Source organism: Miniopterus schreibersii (genome assembly GCF_964146895.1).
Source record: "Miniopterus schreibersii genome assembly, chromosome: 8".
NCBI lineage: Eukaryota > Metazoa > Chordata > Mammalia > Chiroptera > Miniopteridae > Miniopterus > Miniopterus schreibersii.
The window spans coordinates 60,717,019-60,742,550 of record NC_138109.1 but is presented as its reverse complement, the minus strand read 5'-3'; the positions used below and the strand labels follow the sequence as shown (position 1 = coordinate 60,742,550).

Here is a 25,532-nt window from a genome sequence, read left to right as displayed (position 1 = left end):
GAGTTAAAGAGTAACAAAGAGATAAACAGTGAAATTGGGGTCGTGACTTTCAGGTCAAGACAACAGGTACTTACAGGGTGCCCATGCCGTTCCATTCACCGAGGCTCTGATTCCACGTCTGGTCTAAAGCTGGGAGTCCGAGAGAGGTGACTTCAAGGGCATACCTCTGTGTGCCCAGCATGACTAGGTCCGATGAGGAGTTTTAATGAAAGTAGAATCCATAGCCCCCTGCTTCAGGAGGGGAGTGTGTGCAAGTGCGTGTGTGTGTGCACGTGTGCGCGTGGGTGGGGGTGTGTAATGTAACACTGTACATAAAGAAATGATTGGGAGAACAACTGAGCTGTTGCCCCAGCAGGAGGAGAGGGAGCAGGAGCTGAGTCTGGAAGATGACAGGGCTTATCAAAAAAAAGGGAAGGCAAGAATCAAATACAACAGCCCCTCTCAGAGCCCTCCTCCTCCCTCAGACTCCCTCCTGGTCAGGTTCCCCTAAAGCCTTTGGGCTTTTCTTATGCAGAGGGTAGTGATGCTGGCCCGCCCAGTGGCACATCTCTAAAGGGCACCCATCCTGGAGAGAAGCGACTGTGAGGAGGAGCCTCAGGACAGGTCTCCCTGCCTTAGCTGCAGGGCCAGGCCTGTGGTTGACCCATCTCCTTTCAAGAAGAAGTGAGCAGCAACCTCATCATGACAGGGCACTATACAAGGAGTCATAACCTGAAAACGGAAGGGATGGCTGTCACGTACTCAGGTCGCTAGGCCTCTTGGTGAGAGAAGAATTTTAGGAGAAGGTCTCTGGAAGGAGCATTTGATGATTAAATCCAGTTAAAGAACTAAGCGATAAGCAGTCAGCCAAGCTCCCAAGGAGTTGAGATGGAGAGACAGGCATTTCCATGCAACCCAAATGCTTTCCCTTGATGCTGAAATGATTTCGTAAATATCTGGGCCCCTAACCTTCTGCTCTGGTCAGCACCTCATGCACTGTAACAGTGGACAGCTTGAGGCTGAGTGTTGGCCCTGGAAGCAGGCGGAGGAGGTGGGCACCCTGGGTGTGACTCTCCTGGAAGGGGTTAGGATAATATGAATGCAATCAGATTAAGCATCAATTGACTGCTCACTATTTTCAGGCCTGAGAGATAAGCACTTTGTATTCCTTGTCTCTCATTGTCACCCTCGCAACAATCCCAAGAACTAGATGTGGAAAGTACAGGTACAGAGAGATTCAATCACTTGCCCCAAGGTTACCTAAACTGTTAAGAGTCCTCTGTGCCTCCCCATAAAGAAATTTCTGCTGCTAGCAGGTTTTGAGTGGAGCTAGAAAGAATGTGACCGGGAAGATCAGGACATGAAACTGCAAGCCCAGGTAACAGGCCACTCCCCCTTTCCACTTGGAACTTTTCTTGCCCCAAACAGCCCCATCTCTCTTAGTTCATGTCAATACTTTGAGCTTAGGGCCTTAACTGAGATTTCAGAAATGCCAAGAAGGATCCTCTACCCCATGAAACAACTGCAGTGTGGACAGAGCCTGCGACTCCTCCAATCCTAGACTGGCAATTCTCAACCTTAGCACTACTGGCACTTTGGACCAGATAGTTCTTTGTTTTGTGAGGGGAGGGGATTTGTCCTGTGCATCCTTGCTCTCTACCCACTAGCACCTCCCCAATTGTGACAACCAAACATGTCTCCAGATGGTGCCAAATATTCCCAGGGGACAAAATCCCCTGCTTCAGCTCCTTACTCTGATCCCATTGAGAGCCGCTGTCCTAGACCAACGCACAAAGTGTCTATGACCCCACACTGGACCCTGAGCTAACTTTTCCCGCCTTCTGTGCCTTCTCACTAAATTTTGCCCAGCCGCTTCAGCAGCAAATCCTGTGACTGCGTCGGATGACTGCTGACTGGCAGGAGCCCTGACCTCCAGGTGCTCCCAGGAAACCCAGGAACAGAGTTAGAAATGTTTCCAGTGAATTCTAGATGTTTTCTCTTTTTGACCCACCTGCCCTGCAGCACCATGATCTTTCTCTCATTCATATACAGGAAAAGGAATACGAATTCGGGATGTCTTAAGAGATGAAGAAACACTGACACTATTTCTCATGAGAAACATTGGCCTGGCTGATTCAGTCGTCCACCTTCTGGTCAACTCCCAGGTCCGGCCGGAGCAGGTAGGTGCATCTCCTCGGCCAGTGGTCCCTGGAAGGGAGGGGTGAGCATGAGCCTTAGAAAGGAAAGGCTCTTTTTCTCCTTCTTGCTTTCACATTCAGTATCCATAATTCATGCCACACATTCAGAAAAATACCTGGGGGTTACTTGAGTTGCTGTGCATTCCCTCGTGGGATTCTGAGACGGGATAAATCCTGGCAACAGCAACACAGCATCTCAGAGGTTTATGACTGGAAGGAAACTTAGAGATCATGTGGCTCAATTTCCTCTTCTAGTTGAGGAAACTGAGGTATATTCCTGTATTCATTAAATATTTAGGGACATTTAGGTACTAGAACACAATGTGAACAATATGGGCAAACCCCCATCTCTGGGAGCTTAGTGTGGGGCCCACAGGCGATACTGAAGAAAGCAGGTTGAGATGGGTACTGTGAGGACAATCTGGCAGAGTCAGAAGTTAGGGAGGGACTGGGGGTGTGGAATGGGGGCAGTTTTAAATGAGGCAGTCAGGGAAGTCCTTCTGGAGGAGGTGGTATTTGAGCAAACCTGATGGAAGAGAAGGAGGCCATAGAAAGAACTGTGAGGAGAGTTCCAGGCCCAGAAGCTGGCAGTGCAGAGACTGGATTGTGCAGGGGTAACCCCCAGGTTACAGAGCCTGGTAACAGCAGCAGAGCAGACCTTTGTTTCCTGCACTATTTTTCCATGCCAGGCAAACTTTCTCCTCTCTCCCTGTTGCATAACCTGACTAATCCCTGCTCCCAAATCTATTTCCTCCATGTCCATGATCTCTTATACTTATTCAGAGCATTTTTACCACTAACATGTGACTTTCGCATCTGTTAGCTCTGAGCTCCACCTGAATCCTGAAATAGGGGGAAATGAAGTTGGGACTGAGTGACTTCCACAAGGCTCCAGAGCTAGTATTGGCAGCAGAAACCAGGTTTCCTCATTCCTAATCCAGTCTGCCTCACTCCAGTTCAGTGGTGTTCAGAGTCCGAGACCAGCAGCATCCACAGCACTGGGAGCTTATTAGCAGCACAGATTCTCAGCCCCATTCCAGATTAACCAGCAAGCTGTGTTTTAACCTGTCCTCCAGGTGATTCGGACAGGCTCTGGGGTGAGACCTCAGCTTTAATTTGGGGCTTTACAGCTCCTGGCCAGCATCCTGGGTGTGTGGCTCCTGGCAAGGCCCTTGGAGTTAGGCCTGGCTGCCCTGCACCGCTTTCCTTCCCCCCAACCCCAGCCACCCCAGGGAGTGGTGGCGGCAGCATCGATTGGTCATTTTCCCCTCTGCTTTCCCTTCAACTCATAAAACCCAAGTCCTGGAAATGCCTGTGATGACTTCCAGTTGGTAATAAAAGGAAGGTGGAGATAAGGGCAGGAATTTAGGGGAAATTTCTTTCCAGTTCCTCACTGCGTGACGTTTGGATCTCCAGCTGCTGTGCCGCTGGCATCAGGGCTGAGGCCTCTCCTGTGAGGAGAAGGGTCCTGGTGGCCAGGCTGTGACCTTATTTAGTGTTGCTGGCTCTAATTAGCTCATGCTTCCCTGACCAGCAAACCCCAGAGCTTAAGAGGGAGCCCAGAGCTCCTGCGCTTGCAGAGGCCACTCATGGTGACCAGCTTCCTCTGCGCCCCCTGCCCACCCAGCTTCTCAGCCTGGCTGCCCCCTTGTCTCTGTCTCAGTCTCAGTTTCTGTCCAACTTGGTGGCTCCTTAACAGCACCGTCCACTAGAAGCTCCTCCACAGTGGCAATGCTCTTTCTTGGGCTGTCCAATGCAGTAGCCACTAGCCCACACATGGCAGGCAGGCACTTGAAACAGAGCTAGTGCTGCTGAGAAACTGAACTTTAAGTGTTATTTAATTTTAATTATTTTAAATTTAAATAGCCACATGTGGTTTACTGCTCTCTAGTTGATCACCCTCATCAAATGTGGAATTTTGTTCCTTACCATCAGGACTGGCTACCCTTCCTGGTCCTTTCTGCCTGGTGTCTGAGCACCACTCAGAAGGGAATCCTATCACCCCCTCTTTCTCCATCTAGGGAGTTATTAGGTGATGAGAGTGGTATAGTTCTCTGGTCTGGCCCTCGTCCCATCTGCAGCCCTGTAAACTCCTAGACTTGCTTCAAAGCCAAGTTCAAATGTTTCTCTTCAGTGAAATCGTTCATAAACCCTCCTCTCTTTGTCCTGCCCCCTCCCTCTTCCCTTCTCCATAAAAAGCTAAAAGTTAATAGTTAAGCACAAGCTGTAGGTTCAGATCTCAGCAAGGCCACATGGTTAACTGAGTGACCCCCAGCAAGTTAATTAATGACTTTGTGCCTCTGTTTCCTCATCTGTAAAACGGAGATAATAAAAGTGCCCCCATATGTGGTTGTGGTGGGGGGTTAAAGAATGAATATATGTAAAACACTTAGAACAGTGCCCAGTACACAGTAAACACTCAGTAAACACTTGCTATTTTTACTAACAATTCTCAACGCTCCCTCTTCTGTGCTCTGACTTTACTACATTCAATCTAGTACTTGCATTTCCAGGTAGCCAAGTGAGCTCCTGGAAAAGCAGAAAACTCATCTTGTTTTCTCTGCATCACCAGTAATTAGTCTAATCCCTTCCTGATGGGAACTTGGGGAATGAACACCGGCTGAATGAGTGACTGAGTGAAGGATGAGCGGGGAACTTCTGGGGTGTCCCAGCTTTCCCACCAGCCTGCTGTGTAACCTTTTCAAGTTCTCTAACCCCTTCCCCATTGCTTTTCTCCCCTGGAATATTAGAGGTTTGGAGAAAATGAGCTCATTGTTTCCTTCCACCTCAAAATGTTTTATACGCTGGGATTGGGGGTTGGAATTTGCCTGGACTAAGAAGTAAAGTGTAGGCTAAACAGGAAGGCTCTGCTGTAATACATACCCAGTGACAGTCCCCTGAGACTGATGGAGTCCACACCAACCCAGCATCATCTGTGACCAGTGCTTCATTTTAATCAAGCTTCCATCTAAAGTTTGGATAGTCCCCATGCAGGGGGCAGCAGAGCCTGGGCCCTCTCTGCTCTCCAGCCCAGAGGACTGTGTAATTAATTGGAAGCTGTGGAAAGATTGCAGAGACCAGGGAAGATCATGAACTTGTTCTCGGTACTCAGGGTCCTGTCCTCTGCTGGGAGCCCAGGACTCCTGGAGGCCAGTTTCTGCACTGGCTGGCTAAAGGTCCTGGCCAGGGTTGAGTCCTCCTTAGCCTCTCGAGGCAATCTTGGGGAATGTGCTTCAATGGACACTGTCCATGAGCTCCGCAAGAGCTGGGGGATGTGCCCTATCCAGGGGTGAAGGCCATCAGGTAAAATACAAGATGTCTAATTTAATTTGATTTCAGATAAGCAACAAATAAATTTGGGGGGAATAAGTATGTGCCGTGTGGGCTCTGTTTGGGACATATTGTACTAAAAGCTGTTCATTGTTTATCTGAAATTCAAATTTAATGGGGCATCCAATATATTTATTTGCTAAATCTGGTGAGAAAAGAGAAAGGCTGGTCATTTTCCATCACTCCAAATGCATTCTAGCCACTCCCCACCTGAGCTTCAGGGAGCAGGTCCTGATGGTACCTAAGCATTGGTGGACTGAGAAGGGATCTCTCCAATTTTAATGGCTCGCTGATAAAGTGAGGCTTGCGAGTGTATTAGTTTCCTGTTGCTGCTCTAACAAATCACCATAAACTTAATGACTTAAAACAACACAAATTTATTATCTTATGGTTCTAGAGGTCAGAAGTCTGAAAGTAAAGGTATTGGCAGGGCTGCACTCCTTTCCGGGGGGGAGGAGGGGGGGAGTCTAGAAGGAAATCCATTTTCCGGTTTCCAGAGGCTGCCCCTGACCACATCCCTTGGCTGGTGTTCTTCTTTTATTTCCAAGGCCAGTAGTGACTAATTAAGTCTTTCTTGCATTGCATTACTCTGACATCGTTCCTTTGGCCTCCCTTCTCCACATTTAAAAGACCCTTGTGATTATATTGGGTCCACCCAGATAATTCAAAAATAAAATTAGCTGATGAGCAATCTTAATTTCATCTGCTATCTTAATCCCCCATTGCCATGCAATGTTATGTAGTCATGAGTTCTGTTGGGGGGGGACATGGACATCTCTGGAGGGCGGCGTTCTCCTATCACAGGCAGTCTTCCAGTGTTGCTTCTCCTTTCTGCAGTTTGCTCACGGAGTCCCAGACCTGGTGCTGAAGGACATTGCCTGCAGCGAGGCCCTCCTGGAGCGCTTCATAATCTTCAACCAGCGCCGAGGGGCGCAGACCGCACGTGAGGCCATGTGCGCCCTCTCCCAGGGCACCCTCCAGTGGATGGAAGACACCCTGTATGCCAACGTGGACTTCTTCAAACTCTTCCATGTGGTAAGGGAGGTATTTAGCTTCTTGCCCCTTGGAAGGTAATTCCTAGGGCAGCAGGGCCTGGTGACAGGCCATCAGGGACCTGTGAATTGACAGTCAGGGAGGGAGGAAGCCTGGCATTCAAGACAATCCTTAAGGAAATTCTAGATTCCAAAGGCCAAGGAATATTGACTGATAACACTTCTAGAGCAGTGGCCCAGGCTACTGGGAGTCACCACTAGGTGTGTGGTTGTGGCAGGTCAATGTCTACCCCAAAAGTGGGGGAAATCCTCTCCCCCACCATTAGCAGTGTGGAAAGGAGAAGGGGGCCTGGTTGGACTCCCTGCCCTACTGTTTCCTAGTTAGGTTGTCATGGACAAGATAGTTCACTTTTCCTGGCCCCATCACTCATCTATAAAGCAGATATAATGCTTTATAAAGTGGTAGAAAAATATAAATGAAAAATATATGCAAACCATTTAATACATTTCAGTAAGTGAGAGCTTCATCCTTTCTGCTATGAGTCTGCTCTTGACCCCAAAGGTTGCTGTTTCTGGGTGGAAAAAAATAACAGAGGAATTTCATATTGTTGAAAATTTGGAAAGCCCTGATCTGGCTCAACCCTGTGTCCCAGAACTGCACCCCCCACACACCTAGGGACCTGATAATATCTCTCTTCTTTTGTCAGAAGGGTAAAATGAGAGGGAATTGTGTAAAGGGGACATAGAGCAGCGGTTCTCACACTTCAGAGCGCATGAAGATCATCAGGGAAGCTGGTAAAAGATGCAAGTTCCAAATTCCCATCCCCTGAGGCTGGTTCAGGAGATCTGGGCCAGGCTCAGAATCTGCCCTATTACCTTAGGAGCTCACTGTAGGCCACTATTTAAGAAACACTCAAAATTAGAATCCATCAGAGAAAGGAACATATATAATATTTCTAGCATTGAATTGTGGTGTGTGTGTGTGTATTTTAATTTCTGAAACTGTGTTGTGAGGAGTGTCAGTCACTGAAAGCTTGGTTGAGAAATTAATGTTTTTTGCCTTTTTATGATTGTTCTCTCAAGTTTCAGAAAACCCATTCTCAGATTTTCTTAAAAAGCAAGATGAAGGCTTTTACAAACAAAATAAAATAAAACAAGACCACACAGTTTCTGGCAGAGTTCACACTTCATTCCTTTCAAAGTGTGACTTTCTCTTGGAACATTACAGTGTTCCCAGCTCCTCAGGGTGGGCCTCCAGAGTGGTAAGAGGAGTTGGGAACTTTGGAGGCTACCGCCACTGAGAACTCAGGGCCCCAGAAAAGTCTCTCAGCTCCCCACACTGCAGGGACTATAAAAAGCCATGTGGTTTAAACTTCTCTGTCCAAAGTTCCAAAGAAACCTAATTTCACACACACTCCTTGGTTTGTTTCCAGAATCAGACAGAAGAGTGAGATATTACAGTCCCTTACTCCGGGCTGTGAACACCAGCACAGCCAAGAGGCAGTATCTGTGTTTGCAGAGCTGTTGGCGGTTCCCTGGGCACAGAGGAACGTGCAGTCCTCTGGTCACTAGGAAAAGGGTGGGTCTTGTGTTTCTGTTTAAAGGACCTTGGCTGCTGGTCTAGGTAAATGTACCTTTGGGGCACAATCAGTAGCTCTGGGAGAACAGTTCTGGAAGTAGCAGGATAAAGGGGACTGTACCCAAACTTAGGCCAGTGGCTTCAGAACATTTATTTATCAGACGAGAAAGACCAGAAAGACTTTCTGCCTTTAGACACTGCTTTGGCAAGTGCTAGAGTTCAGAAACCAGAGGAGAACTTTGGCCAGTCACCCTCACTGACCTGAGATGGGTCTGCACCCTTGCTTGCCACCTGTGTACACGTGTCCTTGCACTCAAACCAGAACTGGGCACCTACCAGGTACCAGTCATGTGCCAAGGCCAAGGCTCTAAGCGTGCCCCTCCCGCCCTCACTGAACTCTCTGTCAGCCTCAAGACCAGCGACCTGGCCATGTCATAGATGCACAGCTCAGAAACGCCAATACCGACAACACTGGGCCCTAGAGCAGTGGTTCCCAGCCAGGCTGCCCATTGAATGACCTGAGGAGCTTTTAAAAACTACGAGTGCTCAGCCCCCACCCACTGAGATTCTGATTCAGCTGGCCTTTAGTATTTTTCAAAGCTTCCCAGATCATTCCAACATCCAGCCAGGGTTGCGAATTATTGACCTAAAATATAGGACTTTGATTTAGTCTCAATTTCTGTAGAGCAAACATAATACTAATAGTACCCTAAGTGCCTCCAAGGCTTCGAAGCATTTTCATTTGATCACCCATAGACCAGGGTGCTGTGGAGACACATCCTCTCTGCCTGGGGGGAAACCAGGGGGGAGATGGGCCTGGAGGACTCTCCTTACTGACATCTTCTTGTTCCTGCCCATCTCTATGGGGAAAGACTGGACTAACACAGGACCCATGGAGCCCAAGCAAAAAAGACAAACACCCTGTCCGGTGCCCTTCAAATGTGCTTTTCCATTTGACAACTGGACAGAGCAGCTAAATTAAAAAAAAAATTACTAATAAGAAAACCTAAAAGAAATTACAGGCATTAAGGTAGGATTTTTGCTTTTATTGCTCCTGTACCCATTTTAGCAGTGTTTTTAGATAAACAACCCTGAGGAGGCACAGAAAGGCTCAGGGCAGATCCTGCGACCCTCAGGAGGGGTGGCGGGGAGGCAGCTCTGAGCCTGGGATGAGGTGTTATTGCAGCTGGTTGGCCGGCAGCCACGCTGAGCTCCAGTGCGGGGAGTGCTGGGCCTCTGTTCTCCTGGGCGGTTTCTCATATGCACGTAGCCAGTGTATAAATAAGGTTTTATTAAATGCCAAGTCAGTGCTTATTAACAAAGAAAGAGGGACAACCTCAGTAAACCACTGTGACGGCACCTGCCCCTGCTGTGTAAGAAGCTGGGTGTGTGGGGGGTGGGGTTTGGGGAGATGGGGGTGGGAGTGTAACCTCCAGCCCCTGAAACCCGGGGGAGCTGAAAGAATTAGAGAGGGGCTTTGGGGGTTAGCACCAACTGGGGCCAGCTGTGTTTTTCCTCGGCCCCTTGGAGTCAGAAGTGAGTGTTGTCATCTTCAAATAATCCAAATGCAGGACCACCGCCATAATCCACCCCACCCATCCCCATACAGACACTTACACACACTTGAGCGTGTGCAAGCACTCGCATGCACGTGCACGCATTGGATGCCCAGAGACAGGTGGGCTGGGAAACAAACAGGCAGCTGGGGGGAGGGCCTTTCTGTGGGGAGATTTATCCCCTCTTGGTTTCACCTCGGTTGAGAGCTTGAAAGAGCTTGTCTTCACCTGTGGTCTTTGGGCTCACCGCCCCCAGCTTGAAACTCAGCAGCTCAGACCTGGGCCCACGGTATCGTGACAGCCAACACTACCTGAAACGTTCACACCTCGTAAAAAATGATGTGTCAGTTTCGGGTGAAGGGTTGGGACGTTTCCCATCTGATTTGGCCCCGAGTAAGCAAGCCCCTCCTTCTCCTCCCTCTAGATCCTTCCTGTTTTCTCTAGACTCTGGTGCACAGCTTTGAAATCTTACTGAGAAGCAAATCTGTCCCTTCTGCTCTGATGTTTATTTGTGGGAGTCCAGCAGGGGAACTGAGGAGGGTGCCAAGACCTGCCACACTGCTGGGAAATGGTTTCCCTCCCTTCCCCCTCGCAGTGGATGTTGATAGAGGAAATCTGGCCTCCCCAGCATGTTGGCCCATGGTTTTCCCCTCTGCAGTCGCTTCCACTGTGGCATGATTCAGCTTTCTTTCCTTCCCCTCAGCTATTACTCTGTCACGGTTTTTTATTTTTCTGACTTCATTTCGCCCATGTCTCTTTGACTGTGGGGTGGCTGAACATTGCGTTCCAGGAAAGAAAGGACCCAGTCTTGGGGGTCCAGAGATGTGCTCCTTTCAATGTCCTGCTTTGTTCTTGGCTCTGCTCCCTAAATTCCTGAATCGTGGGGGAAAAGTGTGGGCGGATCACCCGCTGCCCAGTGTGAGCTGGCCATGGTTTCTGCTCCCTGTGATCATTCAGTGTGGTTTGCTAAATTTTAACTACACCTTTCAATTTTCGGATGGTATCACTATGTCAAAATTCTCTGGAAAAGCCCCACATCTCCAGGATTTTACAATGACGTCTCACTAATGACTTAACTTCATAATTTCCTCTCTCTTCTGATTTCGGAATCTCTGGACTGTCAACTTTCTCCCACTTCTGTGTGAGGGTTTGGGGAGGGAAGAAGAAAGAGGAGTGATGCCCAGTGCCAGCAGCATGGGGTGAGGGGGTGAGCAGAGGGCTGTTAGCCGAAAACAAAGCAAAATCAGAAAATAGGTTTGTTTTCTTTTTAAGATTTATTAAGCCACAGCAAGTTTATGTGATTGACAGCATTAGCATTTGTTTCTGCCTACATGTACAAAACTGTCTATTACAAATTTTTCCCAGGTCCACAGATTTCAGTAAAGAAGAAATAAAAAGGCAATAGGAGAGAGGAACGTTAATGTACATTGAATGTGCATTAGGCCTATAGGCTTAATTGGCTGACCTGATTTCTTTTAGGCTCCAGGCATACAGTAGGCTAGGGCTTATTTTTATGACTAATCAGATATTCCTTTTATGAACTTAAAAAGAAAAAAATACTAAGAGGTCAAAACTAAAGTCACTCAGGACACGAGCGGACCCCTGTGAAGACTGCTTTTGGGATAAATGATCCTGAGGTCCTGGGCTTTATTAAATAGGTACAGCCCAGCCAGACATGGCTCAGCGGTTGAGCATCGACCTAGGATCCAGGCAGTTGGGGTTCGATTCCTGGTCAGGGCACATGCCCTGGTTGCGGGCTCGATCCCCAGTCGGGGGCGTGCAGGAGGCAGCCGATCAATGACTCTCTCATCATTGATGTTTCTATCTCTCTCTCTCCCTCTCCTTTCCTCTCTCTGAAATCAATAAAGATATATTAAAAAAAAAAATAGATACAGATTGAGCACCTATGTATTAGGCACCAGGTTCTCTCAAACCAGGGTAAACTGGTTTGAAGAAGGAATTGGCCTCATATTTCTTATACCTACAGAACAATAGTTCTCAACCTTTTTATAGATTAGGACTACCTTTGAAAATCTGACAGTAGTTCTAAACCTTTTCCCTGGAGAAATATAGACACAGACATATACAGACACTCAGGGGGTGGGGGGTGCATGGAACCTCTGAAGCCAGACAGCAGGCTAAGAGTTTTGGTATTAAAATTTCTTTCCTGCCTACCATTAATATACAACCTTTTCTAAAGGGTTTCAATATGGCCACAGATTCTTCCTTAATTTATGAGGTGATCAGCTTCTCCCCTGGGCATGAGACCCAGTGATGAGAGGACCAGAAAGTGGGCAGCCCGCTGGAACACACAGAGATCTCCTGGTGGCCCTGGGTTGGCCCCTAACTTGCTGTTATTTAAGTGGATCTCAGCCTCCCCATTTGTAAGATTGCGACAGCAAGGCCTGTGTCACGTATCCCATGGGATGGTAGTGACAGTCACAGTAGAGAAGAGATGGAGAAGCACTTTGAAACGAAAGCATTTTTGCTCTTACCAAAGCAAGAATGCAGCCACTTTGCAGAGGCCCCACTGTCCCCTCATCATTGTTCCACTCCCAGAAATGTCTTCCTCAAACACTTAGGCGCAACATTCTCCTTCCTCAGACCTCTCAGACTGGCAAGAAATCTGTCTCACGGAGTGACCTCTGGACTGCCCCTAGATTCCAAACTCAGTTTTGCTTTCATCAACCACAAATACCAGGACTGAAGTCACAATGGAGAGAAAAAGACCTAGTTTCTGTTGAGCCAAAGAGAGTCCCATAACTTGTCTGTTCACATACCCCAGAGCCCACCCTCTCATCAGACACTCTGTCCCCTCCAGTCCTGGGAGACAGCATGTCTCTGTGACCTCTCCCATTACAGTTTGGCATTTCCCCCCCACCTCTGAGTGATTTAGTCTGAATTCTCCACTCATGACGCATTTCCTGGTACTCAGGGTGTCCCCCCTGGTTGCCCCCTCACCACTGAAGCCAGCTTCCTCTCTTTTCATCTGATGCTTAACAACTGACAGGTTGCAATAAACATGCTTTAAATCCACATTCTCCTAGTTGCCTAGCAACAACTTCCCTCCCGGATAAATCTGGATTTCCTGTAGTGCAGCCCGGGGCTGAACACAGGGGGCCTCACTGCCTGTCCACCGCCTCATCTGCCTTTCACCTCTGTCTGGGTGCTTTCAAGACAGCAGCTCATCCTCCACTCCAGAACCTGCCCCTGGCTCCCACAGGCCATGTCATCCCTGTAGAGACACTTTTAACCTATGGCTACCCATTTACCCTTGTGTTAGGTAGATCCTCAACTTAGAAATCAATACTGTTTTCTAGATGGTCTTCTTTGAATAAGAGAAAGTAAACTAAAAAATTCAACTCATAACCCTAGCCAGTTTGGCTCAGTGGTTAGAGTGTCGGCCTGCAGACTGAAGAGTCTTGGATTCAATTCCGATCAGGGGCACATACCTCGGTTGCAGGCTCAATCCCCAGCCCTGGTTGGGCCCTTGTGGGAGGCAATCGATCCATGTGTCTCTTTCACACTGATGTTTCTCTCTCTCCCTCCCTCTCCCTCTCTCTCTCTCTGTCCTTCCCACTCTTTCTGAAAAACAATGGAAAAAATATCCTTGGGTGAAGAATAAAATAAAAAATTCAACTCATAAAATGTTCCTTTTGTGTGCTGGCAACATGGTATCTGTTTAATTACCCCATTGGATTCAAAGCATCAGCAAATACTGCTCAAACACGATTTTTTTTAGTAGCTAAAATGCTTTATTCTGCCTTCAGAAAAAATATTACACAGTTCCTAAGGACAGGCATGTTTCTTGTCCCTTGGGAACCCAAACAGAGGTCTCAAATAACCAGAATCTTCCTGGCTGCTGTCAAGGGCCTTGTATCCATTTTTTAAGTCCTTGATCAAGGCGCAAGGACCCCTCAGACCAACCACAGTCGATGGGAGATGATAGAGACATAATCTTTCCAAAGCCCTATTTATATATCCAGCCTCCTTAGGAGATCTAACCAGACCTTCAACTTGGGTTGGCAGTGCTGAGCCCTGTTGTGACATGGAAGTGTTGCTTGTTATTTTGGAAATTAAGAGAACTTGTTTGGTATAGGAAGCCGTGTGTGTGTGTGTGTGTGTGTGATATTTATCATTTAGTCTATGACCTTTTTTGTAGAGATGTTTTTACATTTCCACTCAAGCTTACATTCATTTCCGGTTCTTCTGGCAGGAACAATCCATGAGAATTTGAATAGATAATGGGGGAGTCAAAGGAAGAGGAGAGTCCTGGGAAAGTTATTTTATAATTTATGGCAACATCATTCAGACAATTGGTGACCAGGTTTATATGGAGGGCTTCCGGGAAAGACAGGGTGGGGGAGGTACAGGCACTGGTCTGAGATGTAAGTGGTATCTAAAACAAAGGTATGAGTACAAGACTTTCATTTTTTAAAATATGTTTTTACTGATTTTAGAGAGAGAGGAAAGAAGAGGGACAGAGAGAGAAACATCGATGAGAGAGATATCCATTGGCTGCCTCCTGCACGCCCCCCACTGGGGATTGAGCCCGAAACCCAGGCATGTGCCCTGACCGGGAATTGAACAAGGGACCTCTTGGTCCATGGGTTGACGCTCAACCACTGAGCCAGGCCGGCTGAGCAAGACTCTCATTTTTTTATCATATCCACTGGAAAGAGGTAGGGAAGAAACTGCAGATACAGTACTAGGACACAGGTCAGTACATATTTGAATAATGAATATTATTAAATTATTAACAAGACTGAAAAAGAGTGTTAACAGGACATAAAAATGCATCTCAAACTGTTGTTCTTCTGGTCCCCTCCCTGCAAATTCCTGGCCCTGTTCTTTCTTATCTGACCATCTCTCTAGTCACTCTCTCTAGCTGACTCTCCTCACGTTCCTCCCTCCACCAGGAATTCCCGGCCCTCCCCTTCCATGTACAAACATTGCCCTCACCCTCACTATTGTCAACTGATCTTCCAAACATCAACTCAAGTGTCACCTTCCCTGTCCCCAAGTGGAATTGACCTCACTCCCTTCCTGTAAGTTACCATCATACCTGTAGAGATATACAGCCTAAAACCTCAATAGACTCTCTCTTTTCTATTAAATTGTAGTTAATTTACTCATTAATTAATACAATGCATATTTATTGAGCACCTACTATATAGCATCTGATGAGGATATAAAAACAAAATAAAGCCTATTCCTGTGCTTAATGAGTTTACAGTGTAGTGGAGAGATACATTAAAAATAATTACAAATCAATATAAAGTGATAAATGAATGCACTGAGAATTCTAGGAACAGCGAAGAGGGTCACCTAACCCATGGGGGAGGAAGGCAGGAAGAGCATGGTAGCGAGGGAAAGAAGACCTTCTGGAGAAGGTGAGGTGGCTTCAGATGAGTTGACTCTGGTTACTAGGGGCAGGGTGAAGATGGGTAGAATGGGTGGGTTGGCATTTTATCTTTAGGCCCTAAAGTGATAGGCATGGTATCTAAAAGCTACAAGCTTTGCAGAGGCCTACAAAAATTTTTGAAACTAAAAAAAAATAAAATAAAAAATGATAGCTATGAAACACAAAGAAAAACTTTAGAATTAAAATGAAGAAACATTAAATTGAATGTTTAGGGAAAATAATACTAAACTTTATTATTAAATTTCATAAAATTTAAAATTCAGAAACTAGTTTATAGTTAAAGGTGTCCCACTTTTCAGACAGTCCTAAGTATTTGCAATGATTGCAAATTATAAATGATACCAGGTTATTTATTAAATGAATTCCTCAAGACCAATTAATTTGAAAAACAAAATTAAGATCCTTAAAAATGTATATGTAGATATCTATCTATATTAGTAGATAGATATCAATACATATAGATATGGATAGAGAACAGGTGATTTTCAATGAGTTGAATTTGATGCGGTATGGAGTTTTAAGACCAGTGTGCCTAGAGCCAATGGAGGTGAAGGAGAGGAATGGGCAGAAGATGCCCTCTTAGGCAAAACACAGCCACAGATAATCTCCAGCCCCAAAAGTAAACTGAGGAAAACAGACAACAAACTCACAAAGAAAGGGATTAAAGTAATTAAAGTAATAGAGCTGGTGACTGATTGATTGATGTCCAGTCTCTTTGGAGACATGAATGTGATAGTTCCTTACTCTCTGTGCCTCTGGGCTCCTAGCCCCTTTTAGGTGCCTTCCCGTCACCTAGGACCCGCTTATTTTCCCTGCACAGCTTCTTTGGACTCCAGAGGGCTCATGCTGCCCAGCACTCAGACACAGCTCCAGTTTCTAAATCTCCAGGCTGGGGATTCTGACAATGGAATCGGAATAGGGAAACATTCAGTGATGCCTTCCAGGCTTCTAGCTTTGGTGACTGGGCAGAAGGTGGTGCCATCAACTGGAAAAAGGTGCACAGAAACAGAAGCTGGTTCGAAGGAAGATAACACGATCAGTTTAGAACAAGTTGGATCTGGGAAAAGGTCCAGCAGACAGTTGGGTGTATAAGTCTGGAGCTCTGGGGAGAGGTCTGGGTTGGAGACGCAGACTTAGAAGTCATCAACAAAAAGGTAGCAGATTAAATGATCAAGGAAACGAGACTCCCCAGGGAGAGTGTGCAGAGTGAGAGGAGAGGGGCATGAAGACCTTCGGGAACCTCAGCCGAAGGGGCAGGTGGAGGCAAGGAGCCGTGAGAAAGGCAGAGAAGGAACAGGGCAAGCCAGATGAGAGCAATGACGAGTGTGTCAGGGGAGGAAAAAGACATGATCAAAAGTGTCAAGAAAAGCAGAGAGGGCTGAAAAGATAAGAATTCTAAGTGTCCATTAGACTTAAAAACTAGGTGGAAACTGGGGGTTCTAGTTAAAGCTTTAAAAAATATAGATGATGATAGATAGATAGATGATAGATAGATAGATAGATAGATAGATAGATAGATAGATAGATAGATAGATGATAGATAGATAGATGATGATAGATGATAGATAGATAGATAGATAGATAGATAGATAGATAGATAGATAGATAGATACTTTTATTGACTTTAGAAAGAGAGGGAGAGGGAGAGAGAGAAACATCATGATGAGAAACATCCATCGGCTGCCTCCTGCACGCCCCTACTGGGGATCGGACCTTTTGGTGCACAGGACAACGCTCAGCTAACTGAGCCACACTGGCTAGGGCTAGTTAAAGCTTCTTAATAGCATGGTGAGGGTGGAAGATAGGGAAGTGCTGGTGAAGAGGTGAAGTCCCTGGATGGAGACTAATCATCTAAAAAATGTGGAAATACAAGCTGGGGGGGGGGGGGAGGGAAGTTAGAGTGTAGCTCCAGGGGGAAGAGGGATCAGAGGAAGTTTTTTCTTTCATATGTGAGAATCTTGAGCGCATATACATGATAATAATGATGGGAAGGCTGAAGATACATCAGTGAGATTCTTGAAGATGAACTTCAGGAAGGGAGGACTTTGCTTTGCTCCTTGCTGTACCTCCAGCACCTGGCACACAGCAGACAATACGTATTTGTCAAAATGTGTGACTATGTCATTTAGAGACTACAGTTGGCTGTAAGTAACAGAATGCTGAAAAAATGGGTTTCATTTTCCTCCTGAAGCAAGGTCCTGTGGTGGGTCATTCAGGAGTGCTCTAGAGGCTCCAGATATTGATCAGATGTCATCCTGGGTATTTCTGTGTGCGTGTTTTTGATGGATATTAACATTTTAATCAATAGACTGAGGATTGCCCTCCTCAGTGTGAATGGGCCTCATCCAATCAGAGGCCTGAATGGAACAAAGGGGCTGACTCTTCCTCAAGTAAAAGAGAATTCCTCCTGCCTGGCTGCCTTTGAACTGGGACACTGGCTTTTTTCAAACTGGAACATCAGCTCTTCCTGGGTCTCCATCCTGCTGACTCTCCCTGCAGACCTTGGGATTTGCCGGCCTCCAAAATTGTATTAGCCAATTCTTTATAATAAATCTCTGCATGCACAAACACACACGTACATAATATATATTATACAGTAGGTCCTCACTTAAGATCATTGATAGGTTCTGTGACTTTAAGCAAAACAATGTATGACAAAAGCAATTTTACCACAGACTGATATAAACAACAGTTAAGTTCCTGTGGCATGGCATCAATGTTATAACAAAACGACATTTAATGGGACAACATTGAATGTTGAAAGAACTGTTATTCAAGGACCTGCTATATATAATATATATAACGTATTAGTGTATTTAATATATAAAATATATACATCTACTGGATATGTTTTTCAGGAGAAGCCTGACTAATACACTGCCCTAAATGAGCGTATCACTTTATAGTGCATCATGTATATAGACAATTATAGCCGGCATGCTTGTTCCTATAATAAGAGCATTTATTCGTCAAATTATACGTATACATGACATGGTTCCTTTCTTCATGGAGCTTAGCATCTAATAAGAGAGACAGATGACAAGTAAGTAGCAGAATAACGGCCAGTGGTGAGAGTGCGAGGAAGGAAAGAAACAAGGTTCCTTGGAAGGGCAGAGCAGGGCAGGGCAAGCAAAGGAGCATAGAGCAAAGGCTGTCATCTCAGCCTACCATGGGGACAGCTGTCTTTTACATAAATAGACTTTAATTCTGTAAGTTAGGAGAAGAATGGACAGGACTTTGTGATAACTTACCACTGGCAAACCTTTTCACCTGCTCGCTTCGTCTCTTCCTGCCTATTATTCTCAGCCCCACCCTCCTATGGGAAAAACAGGAATTAAGGTGCTTTCCCAGCATACACTGAGGCTATTTGCAGGGAGTTTGAAGTAAGTTGTGGCAAGACCAATGCTTAGGCCCAGTGTCAAGGTTATGCAGAAAAGATACTTCTTTTTTTTTTTTTTTTTTTAATTTTATTATTGTTTAAAATATTACAGATGTCCCTATTTCTCCCCAATGACCCGTTCCACCAGGATACTTCTTCATGGCATGGTTTCAATGGTGGCTTTGCTCCTCCTACATCTGGAAAATTCCTTTCCTGTCTGCTGTATAACTGTTGTGCCTACAAAGCCTTTCATTTCAGTTAGGAAATAAGCCTCAAATGCCCCATGAGTGTGCCTACATCATTTCTTCAGTTTCAGGATGAGAGAATGCACCCTTGCACCTAGAGTAGGAGAAAAGGGAGTAGAATGTGTCGCTGGAAAAGAGAGGCTGGTCAAAGCCCAGCTCCACCTGCTCTCTGCTTTGCCACAGCTGGATCCATCCACCCTTCATTTAGGGGAACCACACTGGCAAATGAGAAGCTGAGGTTGTGGCTTGTGGTCACAAGTATTTGAATCAGAATTACATGTCGAGCTTGTTAAAACGCAGATCTTCTCCAGGCCTAGTCAAAACGCACACTCGAGTTTGAAAATCACTGTTTTAAAATTTAGAATTCAGTCCTGAAAAACAGAGGATCAGTGATTCAGGCAGTTTTGAAACTATTAAGAATGAAGTCATTCATTCAGGACTCGAACTTGGTTTCTGGAAAACAAGGTGTTCACAACAGGCCCTGGGACTTAGAACCAGCAAGTGGAGGTCCACATTCCCCACTACCGTGGAAAATGCTTGAGCAATTCTGTGTTGTCGCATGGGCCTGGAGTCATCAGACCTCCACTGTCACTGGAGAATCTGCAGGGGAACTTCTTTCTCTTTCAAGCTGCAGTTTGAAAGCAAGGTGGTGTAACTGGCCAAATCTCTTACATAAGAAAGTGGTGTTGAACAAAGGAAGACACACAATCTGCCCTAAAGGACACAAAGGGAGCAAAGACTTGAACAATGACAAGGAAACCTGGGAGCATATACAAAGCCCAAGGGGAACAGTTGGGCACCACTCGCAGGTAGCCTTCCCTTAGGTCTGTTTTTCTTCCTTCAGGAGCCTTGTTCGGTGTCACTAAACCAGAAATCAGAATCATTGGCGTATTTCATGCCACCATGAAGCTATTTGTGACTGACCAGCTCAGCAGGGTGATTTGCAATAAGAGCCTTTGATTTTCTCAATTAGATAAAAAGAAGTTTGTTTCTGGAAGCAATCTTGCAGAAGAGGTCCTGTGATCAAAAAAAAAAGAGGAAATGTTTTTCAAGCATACAGAAGACAGGGCCCATGTGTGACTGTATAACTACATATATATTTTAAAAAATATTTTCCCATCAATTACAGCTTCCTACACTCCTAGACAGCAGTTCTCAAGGTATCAATCTGAGATCCTGGGGAAGAATATTATCTGATATGTCACCAAGAATTCAAGAGGTAAGTGCCCTGATGACAGTTAATTATAATTTAACTTTATCTTTCCACCAATTTACCACACTTTTTATGTCAGACAATTTAACTGTACCTCAAACCTGTTTGTGGAGAAATATATTTGATCTTTCCATCTAGCAATTTCAAAGCACCTGTTTATATCCTAAATTACCTGTACTCCTGAGTCGGAGGAAAAAGAAGGGAACCATCCCTCTGATTTCACACCTAGGAAGAAACGCAACCTCATTTGGTGTGGCACAGATTAGCAGTGGACTCCCATGGAATCTAAGTGTTTCTAGTTCTGAGGTGGTCCATTATTCTATTATGCTCTTGAAATCCACATCAATCTATACCACAATAGTAATAGCACATATTTATAGAGTCCTTGCAGGGCTAAATATCTTACATATATTGACTCATTTCATCACAATGAAAGTAATTGACTTTTTGTGTTGTTTTGTGACAGATGTGCATATTCCAATTAACATCTGGTTGCACAAGATATTTTTTTTATCCCATATAGAAATTGATCTCCCACTCAATCGATGAGACGTGCTGGGGGCATAATGAATTCCAAATATGGTCACTGCCCTTGTGAAACATATAGTCCAATGGGGAAGAGAGTTGTAAATAAACAATTACTTTCAAGTATAATGAATATCATAAAGGTGGCAAAAGATGAAACATAACTCCTCCCCCCTCCAGTATTCTCCTCTGACGTGAGCTTAGCCACGCTGGAAAACTGCATGGTTGGAATCTGTTTTTATAAAGTTAAGCTCAGCCTCAACAGAGCAGAGCAGAGAAAGTTAGGGCAGAGTGTGTGCAGGGAAAGTTAGAGAAGGGCCCATTGTACTGATGGCCACCTGCTGCTGCACTGGGAGTCTCTGTTTAACATTCTTTTATTTATAAGCATTTAAAAAATTCAAATCAGTATAATAGGGTTGAAGGTGACTGAGAATGCAAAAAGAAAAATTTCCAAAGCATATCAACACTTTTAGCTCTGTGTGGGAGTTCCAGAAGGTTTCTTGCCTGTCTCGAGAGCAAGTCTAAGCATTGATGAGCTAAGTTGAAGCAGATGACACCCTTTATATTAACTGATACTAAACCATTTGACCTGGGAACAGCCCCTTCATTGATGAGTGCTTGGGTTAAATGAGCAACATCATAATAACCCCTTACAAGACTGTCCTAAGACTTACTGTTGTTAAAGCAATTTGAGATTCCGACTTTATTATCGAAGCCCAGACTGTGATTATAGGCATGACTCACTGTGGATTCTATATGGCGCTCGGTAGCTTCAGAGGGCAAGTGTTGGCATGTGGACAAGGAGAGGGGATGGCAGGTAAACATCACTTATTGCAGTAGGGAACTGTTTTCAGTCTCACCTGATTGACTCCCAATTGTTTTTTAAATTCCCAAGTGCTTTTGAAAATGAATAATAATGTGGGTTAGGGAAACAAAAGCAGCATTGTTTTTATTTTGTATTTTCCCTTAAAGCAAAGTCAAATGGCATGGTGGGAGTTGAGACCCAGGCCAGTCTGGCAGCTCTCAACTTAGTCCTAAGCATTGCAAAGGATGAAGCCAGAGAGTGCCACAGGTACCCACCTAGAGAAGAGACCACCAGCCTCTTCTTAGTTGGGTGCAGAATTCAGAAGTGTTGTTTTCTTTTAAAAGTATTTTTCTAAGTCCGGAGACTTCATCTGTTCTATACTTGCTTGGATCTTAAAACACACACACACACACACACAGAAATCACAAACCACACATTTCAGGAAAATGAAAGAGTTCACATTTGATAAAATTAAGCTAATAAGGTAATTTTCCAATTATAAGAAACTAAATTCTAAGCTATTCATCTAAAGAAATTTGCTCTAACCTTGCCTTTCTAGGACAAGCCATTCCTCCATTAATTTATATCCCAAATTTTTCTAGTATCCCCATCCTGGTAGAATAACAGAGGCCAAGAACAGAGAAGTATTCTCCACATTTCCCCAAAGATACAATCCCAAGGAATTCAAGAATAGGGGACTAGAAGAGAGCTGTGGTATTAAAAGGAGTTGAGGTCCACTCTTTGATGTTCTTTAAGTGGATGGCAGTAGGGTTAAATGTTGCTGAAAATATGGATGTTTTCTTTTAAATGTGGAAGGCAAATACATATGTGGAGGTGTCCCTGAGACTTTGGAACTTGATTTCATAGTGGGTTATGACTCTGACTGCCTTTGCCTTGCCCCAGTTCATCCACCGTCCAAGTGTCCAAGACTTGCTGTGGGTAACCAGGCCCCTCGTGCAGACTGGTGGCCCAGGGACCTTCACCCAGCTGACGGGCGTCCTATCTGACCTCTTGTGTGGCTACCCAGAGGGAGGAGGCTCTCAGGTGTTTTCCTTCAACTGGTATGAGGACAATAACTATAAGGCCTTCCTGGGGATTGACTCCATGAGGAAAGATCCTGTCTATTCTGAAGACAAAAGAGCAAGTAAGTTTTCTGAGCCTTGTGTATAAATCAGGCTGTGATGTCAGTTAGGCTGATGGTTTGACACTTTCAGGCGAAACCAGTCCCAGCATCGACTCTCCCTGGTCTTGCGGAGGGGCCTTGGGCAAAGAGCTTCTCCTCCCAGAGAACATATTCCCCCTAATAGGAAGGGGGTGGTGTGCATAAAGGGGCTGGATGTGAGCCATGGAAAGAACTGAGACCCACTTGGAAAGGGAACAGAGAGGACATTCCCCACTGATCTGATTGAACTGAGGTTATGTTCTAGAGGAAGGGAAGAAAGATAAATGAGGAGGCAGCCAGAGCTGCAAGCCAAGCTCAGGTCAGAAGGGCACTGGCAAGTAAACACGGCTGTGGGATGTTTTTACAAACACAATGCACTGAAAATGTGTGTGTCTAGTACTGAATTATGTTCCCAATGGCAAGTCCCTGGCAAGTCCTCTTTCCCACCTTTCAGTATTTTTTTTGGCTCCTACGGGGTAATGTAAAGTGAGGTGGGGAAGAAATGCAACTGGGTGACCCTTTAGTTAAACATTAAAGAGGCAGCGAGGTGCACACCAAAAGTCATTGGACCCTAAAATAGCCACACACAGCCAAGAAGTGAAGCAGCTAATTGAAGGAAAATCATTGAGACTAAAGCTGAGATTTCAAGGGGAGGCCTTGTATGGCCTCTCAGTCCCTTTCATCTGAGAACAGCCTCTGTTCCTTGCAATAAGCACAAGCAGCCTTCTCTGCCCCCGTTTTCCAAAGCAGAAGCCACAAGGCAAGCCTCGTCCTTTGTTTCTCTGATGAGGCCCTCGTTGAGATGAACTGTGGCATTTTGTTACTTACTAATAATGAGCTTGTTATTGGTGGGGTACAGCCTATTAATTTAGGTTATTTGTCAAATCCTCCAGCATAGAGTTGAATAAGACATGTGATTTGCACACACTAATGACCATGTTTAGCTCTGAGCAATGGGAGTTTCTATAAAATCTATCCCTTCTTTCCTGGCAGCGACCTTTTGTAACGCATTGATCCAGAGCCTGGAGTCCAACCCTTTCACCAAAATAGCCTGGAGGGCAGCAAAGCCTCTGCTGATGGGAAAAATCCTCTTTACTCCTGATTCCCCTGCAGCACGCAGGATTCTGAAGAATGTAAGGTCCCAGCTGGTCTTGTCCCTTCTACCTTGGACCACTCAGAAGAATGAGGGGGGAGGAAAGAAAGGGGAGAGAGGAGGGTTGGAGAGAGGGAGAGGGAGAGTAAGAGGGAGAGAGACAGAGACTGTGCCCTCCTGGTAGTGAGGCTCCTGTTTGTTTTTTGCTAAGTAGACTCTTGAGTTCCTCCCCCATCATTTAAATGCTTTGGGCCAGCACCTCTGCCTAGGCCCTCCCCTCTCTACCCAGCCTACAACGAGCTTTTCTTTCCCGGCACCTAAGTTATTTCCCTAATGGAAGGGTCCACGTGCTCTGAATCCTGGCTACCTGATAGGGAGGGAGACATGTACTCACAGGGAGTCAAAATCTAGCCTTAGGTTCTGAGATAATAATATCAATATTACACGTACCTCTGAGATACCAAGAAATTAGATTCTGTCAGTCTGGGAGGCTGGGAAATAGCAGATTGTTCTGGAAACTATCAGTAGACTGAGAAAATTAAGACAAGTCCTTGAAAAGCCTTTCCTAAACATTGAGGGTTGGTGCCGTAAGCAGGAAAGACATAACCAAAGGCTCTCTCTCACTTTTTTCTCTCCGTTCTTGTCTCTGTCTATCTCTGTCTGGTTTTAGGCCAACTCGACGTTTGAAGAGCTGGAGCGCATTAGGAAGTTGGTTAAAGCCTGGAAAGAAGTGGGGCCCCAGATCTGGCACTTTTTTGACAAGAGCACACAGATGACCATGATCAGAGTATGCATGGCAGGGGCAGGGGAGGAGTAGGGCAAAGAAAGTTCCACTTGTTTCCTTTTCTCAGTAAAGGGTTAACCACTACTGGACTTAGATCAAAATATAACAAGCAGGCCCAAAGGCATTAGTTGTAGAAGCTGTCACCAAGCAGAGTCACTGACTGAGTGGGAAATATATGTCTTCAATTCTGGGGAAATGTAAGAACTACCACATGACCAGTGGCTTCCTGAGGTTTCTTGCTTTTATGAATTCACTTGAGGACCTCAGCTTCAAAGAGGCATCTCCTCAAGGAGCCAGCTCTGTAACTGCAAAGACGGTTCTAATTTCCAGCTTTGCAAAGCCAGGAGACAAGGCTTCGATACAGTGGCGATAATTAAAAGAATAAAAAGATCCAGAAGAAAAAGAAAGTTTCCTATATACTATTTCCCCTGCCCCTCTCCTCACCCCAACATACACATCCTCCCTCTACTACAGAGACTTGTGCATTGGGGGAAATGGGATATAGATAGGTAGGCCTTATGATGGAAGAAAACCCACTAGTTTTTTAGGGAGCCTTAGAGTCTCTAACCCTATTCATTAAACATTGGAAATGGCCCAAGAACAAGACCAAAGATCCTGTGGAACTTTCTAAATGCCGTGACTGTATTGCTTTTTTCCCCAAGGTCGCCCTGGCAAACCCAACAGTAAAAGCCTTTTTGAAGACGCAGTTTAGTGATATTACTGCCGAGGCTGTGCTGAACTTTCTCTACAAGGGTCCTCGAGAGAGCCAGGCTGATGACACAGCCAACTTCAACTGGAGAGACATATTTAATGTCACTGATCGTGCCCTACACCTGGCTAATCAATACCTGGAGGTAAGGGGCAGCAAGCCACCTAAGGGCTACACTGGGTCCTTTGAAGACAGCCCTGTAGATGGGCCCAGAGATCTCTCAGCAGGTCAAGTGGTCTTCGGTTTCAGCTCTCATTTTCCCCACTGAATAAATAAGAATTCCTACAGCCCCCAAAGAGAGATGGATCCTGTTCTCTAACAGCTTTCCACATTTAAAGCAGTTCCCTTTTCATATCTCCTGCCTCCTAACAGCTCCCTGACTCCTCCTTCTTGCAGCCCCTGGAGCATCTGTGTCTGTCCTCAGCCCCCTCCTGTCTGCCATTGCTTCAGTGATCATCACTGGCCAGTGTCCCCCACACCTTGAGTCTAAGGTCCTACTACTTGCTGGACGCTCTCACCCCAGGTTCTGTAGGCACATCGGACTCAACATGTCCAAAA

The 25,532-nt window shown here is 45.5% G+C and overlaps 1 protein-coding gene across 1 annotated transcript in view; it reads left to right on the top strand.

The window, feature by feature from the left end:
* Positions 1–25,532, top strand: part of ABCA4 (ATP binding cassette subfamily A member 4) — a gene marked incomplete at its 5' end in the record, with an annotated part of 120,025 nt that overhangs the window by 15,507 nt on the left and 78,986 nt on the right. Inside the window, 7 exons of the mRNA XM_081145372.1 lie at positions 2,032–2,159; positions 6,345–6,542; positions 19,813–19,902; positions 22,130–22,370; positions 23,382–23,521; positions 24,152–24,268; positions 24,928–25,119. Of these exons, the coding sequence (XP_081001498.1) occupies positions 2,032–2,159; positions 6,345–6,542; positions 19,813–19,902; positions 22,130–22,370; positions 23,382–23,521; positions 24,152–24,268; positions 24,928–25,119 (1,106 nt within the window). The remainder of the gene's footprint in view (positions 1–2,031; positions 2,160–6,344; positions 6,543–19,812; positions 19,903–22,129; positions 22,371–23,381; positions 23,522–24,151; positions 24,269–24,927; positions 25,120–25,532) is intronic.